A 10908-nucleotide genomic window follows, 5' to 3' on the forward strand; every position below is an offset into this window, starting at 1 on the left:
CCAGGGAGAGGAGAAGGCGACTCTGAACCTCCAACTACAATATCAGGCCGAATTAACATTTTAAGCATCGTAGTTTGGACAATTTCCGAGACAAATATTTGCAAGTCTGATTGAATTCCTGGCAGCAGCGAAAGAGGCCAGCTGAATTCCCGTAAATGGGGGGAAAAGAGATCAGGGAGAGAGAGAGAGAGAGAGAGGGGGGGGGGAGGGAGGCAGCAGGGGAGGGTGACAGTGCAGGGTGTTTAAACCACGTGGCCTCTCAACATACCGGAAGTAAGCAAAGTCTGCCTCTGCCAAGATGTCTGCGCCCGATGAAGACACGTTTGCCGAGGAAGGAGTCGAGATGGAGGAGATGGACGACGCCGGCAGCGATGATGATGAAGGAGTAGATATGGCGGAGGAAGGAGCGGACGGGGAAGGGGAGAAAAAAGTGTATGTGCCCGGGATAGAGCCGCTTCAGCCCGGAGAGGAGCTGGAGATGGACCGGTCCGCGTACCGCATGTACCACGAGTGTCAAACAGGCACGTTGTACCAAGATTTAGCAACCAGGAGACAAAAAAAAGCACTATTTAGAAACCTAAAACGACCACAAAGAGACACAAACAGACTACAGAGAGACGAAAACAACTACAGAGAGACACACTACAAACGGACTGAAAATGACTAAAAAGAGACGCGAAACAACAGATAAAGGCTAAACATCTAAACAAATATGTGTGTGTCTTGCTCCTATGTAGGAGAGGTTGTGGGGCCTTTCGCATGTATTAATTGGTGTTTGTGTTCAGGTGCTCCATGTCTGAGCTTCGACGTCCTGAGAGATAGAGATGGAGAGAGCAGGGAGCAGTTTCCTCTCTCCATGCTGCTCTGTGCGGGCACACAGGCGGACACAGCTCTGAGCAACAGGTACAGACCTCCGGACACACTTCATTATGTGTGTTTATCCTGAAATTAATTGAACTTAGATCAAAGCACCAATGGCTTTTGAGACTATAATGACAGTGTTGCTTCACCAAGAAGAAGGTATCAATATTGGTAACAGGGATTTGTGGTATCAGACAAAAACAACACACACACACAACAAATGTAAAACATAAATAGCACAGAAATTGAAAAAAACGAAATAAAAATAAACAAACTATTAAATTAACACAATTTATAAACCTACACATTTAAATAACTTGACATTGTTAACGACCGTGTTTCTCAAGAGATGGGATGTCTTTTTTTTTTTTTTTTTTTTCAACACAAAATAATATTTGGAAGAAACTTTGTGAATGTGCCAAAAAGATCAGATTACTGATTGTCTTTAGACATTCAAAAGACCATACTTTCTGTAGTGGGGACCAAGACATGATAACTCTCCAGGAATAATAATGCAATATGAGGTGGATGATAGGGATAAGACAAAAAAAAGAGTGCAGCATGGTGGCCAAAATAGGGTTTCCTCAGGAGGGTGGCTGGCGTCTCCCTTGGAGATGAAGCTCAGTCATCCGTGAGGAGCTCGGAGTAGAGCCGCTGCTCCTTTGCATCGAAAGGAGCCAGTTGAGGTGGTTCGGACATCTGGTAAGAATGCCCCCTGGGCGCCTCCCTAGGGAGGTGTTCCAGGCACGTCCAGCTGGGAGGAGGCCTCGGGGAAGACCCAGGACTAGGTGGAGGGATTATATCTCCAACCTGGCCTGGGAACGCCTCGGGATCCCCCAGTTGGAGCTGGTTAATGTGGCTCGGGAAAGGGAAGTTTGAGCTCCCCTGCTGGAGCTGCTCCCCCCGCGACCTGACCCCGGATAAGCGGACGAAGATGGATGGACTTCCATATATTACTATTAAGTTCAAAATTGGATATGTCGGCACTTTCAGAAAAACAAGTTTCCCCTCAAAAGTCTTTTTTTTAGTATAAATTCTGGTTTAAGTATACTTTATACTAGTTACTTTACTTGGTTGTAAATTGTTCTTTAACTTCTCAGGGTTAAACAGACTGCTAACACATTTTTGTATAAGAACACTGTAATTGGAAATCTTTAACATTGTAATGATACTCTTAGTTGTTGTTTTGTTAAAGGTGCCATGGCATGAAAAACTGACTTTATGAAGTTTTTTTAACATTAATATGCGTTCCCCTAGCCTGCCTATGGTCCCCAAGTGGCTAGAAATGGTGATAGGTGTAAACCGAGCCCTGGGTATCCTGCTCTGCCTTTAAGAAAATGAAAGCTCAGATGGGCTGATCTGGAAACTCCTCCTAATGTTGTCATAAGGGGCAAGGTTACCTCTCCTTTCTCTGCTTTGCCCACCCAGAGCATTTGGCCCACCCATGAGAAAGAGACAGACCTCATTGCTTGCAAAAAAGCGAAGCATGGCAGTTGGTCAAGGCCACACTTCCCACCCTCCAACTTGCCCCCCTCTCTCCTCCTCAATAGCTACAGACATAGAAATGGCACATACTAAGTAAAGCTCATTGTGGGACTGGCTCTAGTGGCTGTAATTCTACACCAAGGCTGAATTTCGGGAAAGAGACTTCAGATACAGTATTAGGGGACTACTAAGGTCTATATAAAAGCATCCAAAGAGCACCATGTCATGGGACCTTTTTTAAAAGTGGATTAACTGGAAATCCAACACATTTAACAAACAACAGTATACAATCCACACTCTTATACCTATCCCTTTTTATTATAATGGGTTATTACGCACCAAGGCATTTTTTTTTTTTTATAGTTCAGTTGGTTTCTTGTTTTGTTTTGCACAGTTTCAGTTCTGTTTTGACATTTATTCACACAACGTTGAAAGAGTTGGGAATTTTCCTTTTTTAAAGGGTCAGTTAAACATTTTTAAAAATTGTTTGAGATTGTTGATTTATATTAAAATTTACACTTTAATACAGATGATACTAGCCTGGTTGACACCAGACCCTTCTCAGTTGTAACTGAGAAGGGTCTGCGCAAGCTTCATTCATAGCACATTTCCAACGGACGCCGCTCAAATGTCTCTGGGCGCAATTGGATAGTCCTTCAACCAATCAGACCAATGATCCGGGTGACGTAGCAGCGACCGAGGCATCAACGGGTTGCTGCGCTTCGGTAGCCGTCATGTTTAATGTAAACAAAAAGCTGCTTGCTGCGCTATCGTCATCGTGTAAAGCCCACCTCAACGGTTGTGATTGGTGCCTCGATTTGGAAAAATTGGAAATGGGTTTGAATGGGCTCTTGGCCAGACTGACTTGCAGAGCAAATCTCAAATTTGCCGGAAGTTCGTCAGGGTTTTTCCATGCTAAGATGATACACTTATCTCTTAAGTAGTTTGCTGTCTTCGGCATACTCTGAAACAATGTGAAGAGACTGGCAGGTAATTTGTCATCTCCATCCTCTTAAGTGCATCATTTTACTTTCTGGCAGACTTCTCGTCATACGCATGCATAACCTTCATGGAACAGCGAAAGACAAAGAGGGGGAAGAAAGCAGCGATGAAGAAAGTGATGACGATGAGGAGGATGAAGATAAGAAGCCACAGATGGAACTGGCCATGATGCCTCACTATGGAGGGATTAACAGAGTTAGGGTATGTTTCGTATCATTTTCTAGGCAGAAATGAACGAAGCCTCCTGTATCAGAAACTTTACTTGTCTAACGTTCGTAATTGCTGATTTTGCTTCCAAATTTCCAGGTGACCCGACGTGGAGCGCAGTCATTGGCTGCGGTTTGGTCAGAGAAGGGACAGGTAGAAATATTTGACCTCCAACCCCAGCTAGAAGCTGTACACAGTTCTGCTGCTATGGCAACTTTCATCAAACAGCAGAAGGAAGCCACACCTCTCTTCAGCTTCTCAGGACACATGTCTGAAGGCTTTGCTGTTGATTGGTCACCTACAGTACCTGGTAAGTGTCTCTCTTACCTGCAAGGCAATTTACAGATGAAAAAAAAATAACAAACCATTTGCATACATTCTGAGCTTGTTGACACTTTAAAATGAACCTTGGGTGACCACCATGCTTTGTATACTCGTAGTCAACTTTGTAACGTTCAAGTTTTAGTTATATGCATTAAAAAGTACAATTGTACATTCAAATGCAATGAAATGCATCTGCCATGGCTCGCTACCTTTTTAAAACTACATATAAATAAAAGGCAACAACGTTATTAAATCCAACAATAATAAATCACACGTTGTAGTTATCAATGTGTGAGTAACATGAGAAGAGTTTGTACCCAACGTAAATAATAATTGTATCTCTCACACTCTTAACTCTCTCCCTCTGTCACTCCAACATCAGAGATTTCTGTGTAAATTCCCAAGCTGCAACTTTTCAATGGCGGAAACAACCAAATTGTCCTTTTTTACAACATCCAGGTTTGTTGTTTTACCGCAAAAGAGCGTATACTGTAAATGTCCAGACATTTTTAAACACTTGGATCCAGATTCATCCAGATACAACATAGTTCCTTTACTGGGTCCATGGCTCAACCTTCTACCAAATTAAATTAAAACCTGGGGAATTCTGCTAAATATGAAACAAACAAACCAGACAGAAAGCATAACCTGCTTTAGCAGAAGAAAGGCAAAACGTTATAGCGTGCTTTGCAAAAATGCTCTGCAATAACGTCATCCATACAAATGTAGTTACAGGTATGCAGGTATAGCGGCTAAAATGTGCACAACCCCAAAGGATAAAATTGCATCAAATTGGGTGGGGCTCAGAGAGGAACCCTCATCAGGAGTGTAGGAGGTGTTATGACAGAACAGTAAAATGAAAACAAGAGCTGGCATGACCTACTAGGATGGGAATCCAATGTTTGAACCTTAACTTTATTAGGTGTCCTCTTAAATATGTAGATAGAGATATTTTACAAAGCTGTGAAAAATCTGATAGGATGAGGTGAAGTGTAATAGCATAGATGTGTCTGTCAAACAAAAGATAAAAAAAGTGTTTGGTTTGTACTTAATTAACAGGTCGTCTTGTCAGTGGAGACTGCAAAAAGAACATCCATGTGTGGGAGCCACGAGAGGGAGGGACTTCATGGCAGATTGACCAACGACCTTTCAGCTCCCACAGCAAGTCTGTGGAGGATCTGCAGTGGTCGCCCACTGAAGCTACAGTATGTTTGTGGAAAATAATGACCGTAGGACAGACTGAGGTACCGTAGATTGTGCTTTAGCGGCGGCACGTGGCTCAGTGTTAAGCACAGTCTGCTCACTGCAAGATTGTCCTCTGTTCAATCTCCACAAGAGTCTGCTTATGTAGGTTTCCTCCCAAACCAAAAATACGTATTGGACATGCATATTGGGATTTGACGCGCATGTTAGGTGTCCTCATTGCCTCCTGACCACAGTGCTGACCTCAGAGCTGGAGTAGCCCCACTGATCCCAAATATTTATTAGGATTCAAATTCAGAGGATGTGTTTTTTTTTTTTTTTTTTTTTTGTTTTTTTTTTTAACCACAGGAATTATTAATGTCAGAGTGAGTTTACCAGCTCAGCAGTGCTTTAAAGGTGGATGGAAGACAAGGGTATTGTGACGCAAATGAATGATTGATATGAATTAAACTATGTTGACTTAAACACCACCTGTTAACACTGTAACTATGCGCCATCACAGTGTTGTAACTAAGAAACACCTACTTAAATGTGCAATTTAACAACTCACCAAACTAGTTTGTGGTATGTGGATTTGAATCCTACAGCCTCACATGGGTGGTTACCTTTTTGCTTCTATGGCTGTTCACTGTCTGGCTCTTGTGCAACCTAACTGGTGTTGACTCTTAATTTCTCAACGTAGTAACGTTTGCAAAAAGCATTAAACACAAAGCACAAAATATGAACATGGAAAGCTCAACTTTCACACACTAAAAACAGAACAAACGTGTTTTTGTAAATACCGTAGAGTTTTAGGAAGGGTTGGGAAGAACAATTAAGTCTTGTTTTGTGTATACATTTGATCTGAAGGTTCAAATCTATCAGAAGCTGTACTAACTAAACTGTCTTGTTTGCCACAGGTTTTTGCATCCTGTTCGGTGGATCAGTCAATTCGTATCTGGGATATGCGTGCCCCACCCAATTCAATGCTTTCAGCTGATGGAGCTCACTCATCAGACATCAATGTGATCAGCTGGAACAGGAGCGAACCATTCATCCTGTCAGGAGGGGACGATGGGCTTCTGAAAGTATGGGACCTTCGACAGTTTAAGGTAAAACCCAATAGTTTCATTTGTTTATGTAAAATCAGTAACTTTTTTTCTTATTCAACTCAACAGATCATTCAGTTGAATGTTGTACTGCTGAGTTATTACTTGACTCAGCGTGAAGATCTCCCTGTTTGATCAGTGAGTGTTATCACAACAAAGTAACCCATCATTATTGCTACAAGGCAAACAGTGCTCCTAGTATTACACCATCAGATAATCCATCACCTTCACAGTTTGGCCCCACCTAACTAATAACATTTTCCAGCTTTTACCTGTTACACAATAATATAACATAACTGTCATAACCACAGTAACCTTCCTCCTAATACGAGAATCTATTTTTAATCCTTTAAAACACACTCCTGCAAAAAGCAGAAAATACGCAGATGTATAAATCAGTCTTTATGTAAGGATTGATACTTTTGTAGCCTGATATTGTACGGGATGAACAGCCTCTTATTGTACCTGCAGACTGGGCAGCCTGTGGCGAACTTCAAGCAGCATAGCGCTCCCATCACGTCCGTGGAGTGGAGCCCGGTGGACTCGAGTGTGTTCGCCGCCTCAGGAGCAGATGACGTCGTCAGTCAGTGGGATCTGTCTGTGGAGTCGTGTGATGTGGGTGCCAGGGTGGAGGGGGTGAAGGACTTACCTCCTCAACTACTGTTCCTGCACCAGGGTCAGTCAGAGATCAAGGAGATCCACTGGCACCCACAGATACCTGGTGTGATGATCTCCACGGCTCTGTCAGGATTCAACGTGTTCAGGACAATATCTGTGTAGTCTGTCTGTGTGTGTGTGTGTGTGTGTGTGTTTGAGAGAGAAACCTGTTTTTTTGCATTTACATGATTAGTACACATCTAATGTGTAATAAGCAGTAAACTGTAGTGTTTCATCATTAAGGAGCTTGTAATAATGTACATAACTCAGCTGTGTAGGTAATAATTCTACTTTTTGACATTTATTGGCCAACATAGGCACCATATGGTGTTATCTTTACTATTGGACTTGCAGTCTGTATGTTTTACAGATGTGCAAACTATTTTAGGCATTCCCTATTGCGTGCTTGAAATAAAATGTTAGGTTCTGTTTTCTTGAATTAATGGTTTTAAAGAAACTGGTATACTGTTTGTTTTATTTATAATGGAGCATAGCAAATAACTACTTAATTTCAGGAAGTGTCTATACATAAAAGGTTTACATTTCTTTTCCGGCCAGGAGTCATTTCCAATGAAAATACAAGTCATAGCCAAGTCTGAATATTTCAAAATCCCAATTGTTTTATTTTTTTTTTCACTGTAATCCTTATCAAACCACAGAATAACAAATGTTTAAACCAGCATTTTCATGAGCGTAATGGCCTCTCCCTTTTTATAGCATTCTGAAATATTTTGTCAAAATACAAGCATTATACAAGCAAAAAAAAAACAGCTGGTCCTGATTTACAGTTGACCTTTTGAAACCCACGATTGTCTTAGCATTGCAGTATTAGTCCAGCCCCACAGCCCAAAGAAAAGCTTTGGTAAGTTGAAAACATGCTAAATAACTGCATTAAGAAAACATGTGTTAAACATCTGAACCAGAGAAACTCAACACTGTCAGATTTGGAATGTGACAAATTCACAGTAAATAATTATACACAGGATGACTTTATTTTCTGACAAAGTCTCTTGAGAATCATTTGTAAAGCTCGTCAAATGCATTAAACATCAAGAGAAGACATTCTAATGAGATTGTAATAAACATGCAATATGAGAAATAATTAAGAAATTGATATAGCACATGGTACAATAGTGTAAGCATACAGCTCTCTTTAAGGCACTATAACATAAATCTGTAACACCTGTTGTGTGCGCTTTAGATGGTAAATATAAGAAATAGTAAAAATGAACGCAAGCATCATTAATTTAGTCTGTTTCATAGCAAAGCTTCCAGGTCAATGAAATAAATCAAAGTGCTACAAACCTTTCACTGTTAAGAACCTCAATGACATACTGATTTCTCTGAGGAAAATGACAGTCTATTACAAATCTGCTACCCTTACAGATAAAACATAAAATGTCTTTTCCAGTTGAGCAACGTCGTCGAACTGTACATTTAAAAAAAAAAAAATCCAGTTTGCATTCTGTTTAAGCCTCCCATTCAAATGATATGGAGATGATGAGTTTAAGAAATACAGTATATTTGATTTACTTGACAGCAATGATCTGTTTTCAAGGGGAAACTGTACCTATCCCCTATAGACCAATTTCATCATCAAACTCATCTTCAAATGTGTAGCCTCGTCCTTCCTCCTCTTCTTCTGAATCAGTCTCTGAGTGGCAGCTGTCGACCCTCCTCCTGTCCAATAGGGTGACTCCTTCATACTCTGAGCTATGTGACGAGTCCGGACTAGGTGGCAAATCTACTTTGTGATTGGTGAACTCGGTTTCACCTCCACCTACTACGCTCTCAATCTTACCCCTTGTTGGACTATGACACCCCAGCTGATCCTCGTCCTGGAAGTTGAACCCTTGACCCTCTTCCTCTTCAGATGCTTGGCGAATTATCTCTTCTCGTTTATCGCTGAATCGCACTTTTGGTCTTAACCCCTTTGGCTTAATCCCATTCCCATCTGTTATCCTGCTGTCTCCCACCTGGTTTCCATCCAACCCAACCAAGTTCTTTCCATTCAGCTCGTTCTGTTTGTTCACAGTCATCTCCACGGCCCCTTTTCCCTGCTTTGTTTCCACCAAGGATGTGCCACTTTTGGGACTGAACACATCCTCCTCATTGGAGTCAAGCCCCAAACCGTCCATCACCCCTAGTACATCCCCCAGCATAGACGGGCCTAGATCCAGGTCCAGGTCGAATGAAGACACTGACTCAGAGTGCTGAAGCTCATTGTTCTGTGGGCTTCCTGGAGCATCTGAATAAAGATCACTGTGGTTGACTGCCACCTGAGGTTCAGCAGCTGGCATCATCCCTGGACTCTCAGGGTCAGGGCTGGCCGGGCTCGGCCCAAGAGTGGACAGGAAGGAGGTGTCCCCAAAGGCATCGCCTCCCCTCCCAATGTGCATGGTGTGGCGAAAGTCGCCCAGTGGGGCTGAGATCATGGTAGGGTCCAGGCGAGGTGCCCGGTTAGATTTATGCAGCGGCATGACTGTAGACAGATTGAGGAAGAGGGGAAGGAGGCAAAGCAGCGAGAGGGTTAATTCTTATTTACATATAGCACAGTGAATAGCAGCAACACTGAAATGAGATATACATAATACGAAAATTGTGCAGGAAGCTGGAACTACTGGAGCCCCAGTCCAGCCTCCTGATAAGACAGGGAAACGTCAACACTTCATTATGTTGTGCAACATTGTGGGACACCAATGAGCATTTTGGTGCTGTGGCTGTGAAGGCCATGCTGAGACATGTACTTCAAACACACTCATGCAACGCTAGCACATAGTTTTCTCTCCCCTCAAGGGTGTATGCGGACAAAAACAAGACTGTAACTTTCTCTACAAAAACAAAACTGAATCTATAACCTAACTATAACCAAAGCCACTGAGTTGTGCTACTTTGGTGGGCATTACATTTAGATGTCAGCATAAAAAAAGAAAGATTTTAAGTTACTAATTATTACAGTAAGTGGAAGCCAATATTACCCCATATATTAGTATGATATTAACCCACCTTAATGACAATTTCTTTATCAATAACATACATTGCAAACCAGAATTTACACTTGAGAAACCATTCTTTTTAGTGAGTGTGTGTGTGTGTGTGTGTGTGTGTGTGTGTGTTAGATTTGAAAGGGGAGGGGGCTTACAGGCCTACCCCAACCCTTAAGGCTTTCCAATAATAATTTAAGTAAATGGTATTATATTAGTTAAATATATAATTTATAACTTACACGAAGAGCATGCGAGGGTTACACTTATTGACAAAGCAATGAAAGGAGCGTTGGACCAGTGTAAAACTAATCAATTGACAATGAGTGAGCGTCACCGACGCATTCAAAGTATGGAAAACTTACTTTAAAGAGAATATTCTGGTCTTTGGTTGGCTCGCTCCGCAGTATCCAACTTTTTCATCTGGCTTTTTGACTTTTGCTTCCCTCCCGACTTTTCCCTCGCTCTTTTTCTCGCCGTCGTTTGCCTGTGTGAATTTTCTTTTTTTCCAAAGGGATGGGCATGGGGTGAGGAAGTGACGCGACAGTTATTGGGGAGCGCTGGTAGATCAACGTTTCTGTCGTTCTGCTGGCTTTTCTAGACGTTGTTTCCAAACGAGACTCCTCAGACTGCTTCTAAACAGAGCACTGTTTTTATTGAAGGTTAGGTTGAATTGTGAACCATATTTATTAATTAAGCAACAGGATGTATTACTGGAAGTTTATGTGAATGAGGGTTATGTATAGGCTATACATATCCAATTAAAAAGTATCAAATTCTAACTTGTTAACTTTAATTGTACCGTAACCTATATCTTTATGGAAAAATAAGGGTTTTAATCAGGATAGAAATATGCCTACTAGATCATGAGTCAAAGTCCTGTCAAACAAGTAATTTTCTAAAAATGTTTTAATTAGCCTATTTGGGTTTTTCACTATTCTTTTTATTCACTTAGCCTGTCAGTTATATTTTCTGCAAGCTCTATTCAAAGGATAAGGCTAGCAATATTCGCCTATATATTTTATTATTGTTAACAAATCACAGGAAAACACCAACATCAGCACTGTTGGTATCTCACTATTTTCCAACTTCCATCT

General features: G+C 41.5%; 2 protein-coding genes across 2 annotated transcripts; one reads left to right on the forward strand and one right to left on the reverse strand.

Annotated features, from left to right (window-relative positions):
- The first annotated feature begins 246 nt into the window (after nucleotides 1-246).
- On the forward strand, nucleotides 247-7539 carry grwd1 (glutamate-rich WD repeat containing 1). Its single transcript, XM_028581015.1, has 7 exons — nucleotides 247-521; nucleotides 786-903; nucleotides 3387-3549; nucleotides 3655-3865; nucleotides 4939-5084; nucleotides 5982-6173; nucleotides 6642-7539. Exons 1-7 carry the CDS (start codon nucleotides 299-301, stop codon nucleotides 6948-6950), a joined length of 1362 nt encoding a protein of 453 aa, XP_028436816.1. The 5' UTR covers nucleotides 247-298; the 3' UTR covers nucleotides 6951-7539.
- On the reverse strand, nucleotides 7424-10389 carry cdc42ep5 (CDC42 effector protein (Rho GTPase binding) 5). The gene is made up of 2 exons (XM_028581016.1): nucleotides 10177-10389; nucleotides 7424-9309 (listed from the first exon to the last, which is right to left on the reverse strand). Exon 2 carries the CDS (start codon nucleotides 9305-9307, stop codon nucleotides 8405-8407), a length of 903 nt encoding a protein of 300 aa, XP_028436817.1. The 5' UTR covers nucleotides 9308-9309; nucleotides 10177-10389; the 3' UTR covers nucleotides 7424-8404.
- Between the last annotated feature and the right edge of the window lie 519 nt (nucleotides 10390-10908).

The sequence above is a fragment of the Perca flavescens genome, chromosome 6 (genome assembly GCF_004354835.1).
Source record: "Perca flavescens isolate YP-PL-M2 chromosome 6, PFLA_1.0, whole genome shotgun sequence".
NCBI classification, from domain to species: Eukaryota; Metazoa; Chordata; class Actinopteri; order Perciformes; family Percidae; genus Perca; species Perca flavescens.

What these genes read in the sequence shown, in the direction of transcription:
- grwd1 (XM_028581015.1), top strand. Translation starts at nt 299, where the DNA reads ATGTCTGCGCCCGATGAAGACACGTTTGCCGAGGAAGGAGTCGAGATG. An exon ending in TTGGTCACCTACAGTACCTG is followed by an intron (nt 3,866 to 4,938) that starts GTAAGTGTCTCT and finishes CTTAATTAACAG; the next exon opens with GTCGTCTTGTCAGTGGAGAC. An exon ending in GGTCGCCCACTGAAGCTACA is followed by an intron (nt 5,085 to 5,981) that starts GTATGTTTGTGG and finishes TGTTTGCCACAG; the next exon opens with GTTTTTGCATCCTGTTCGGT.
- cdc42ep5 (XM_028581016.1), bottom strand. Translation starts at nt 9,307, where the DNA reads ATGCCGCTGCATAAATCTAACCGGGCACCTCGCCTGGACCCTACCATG.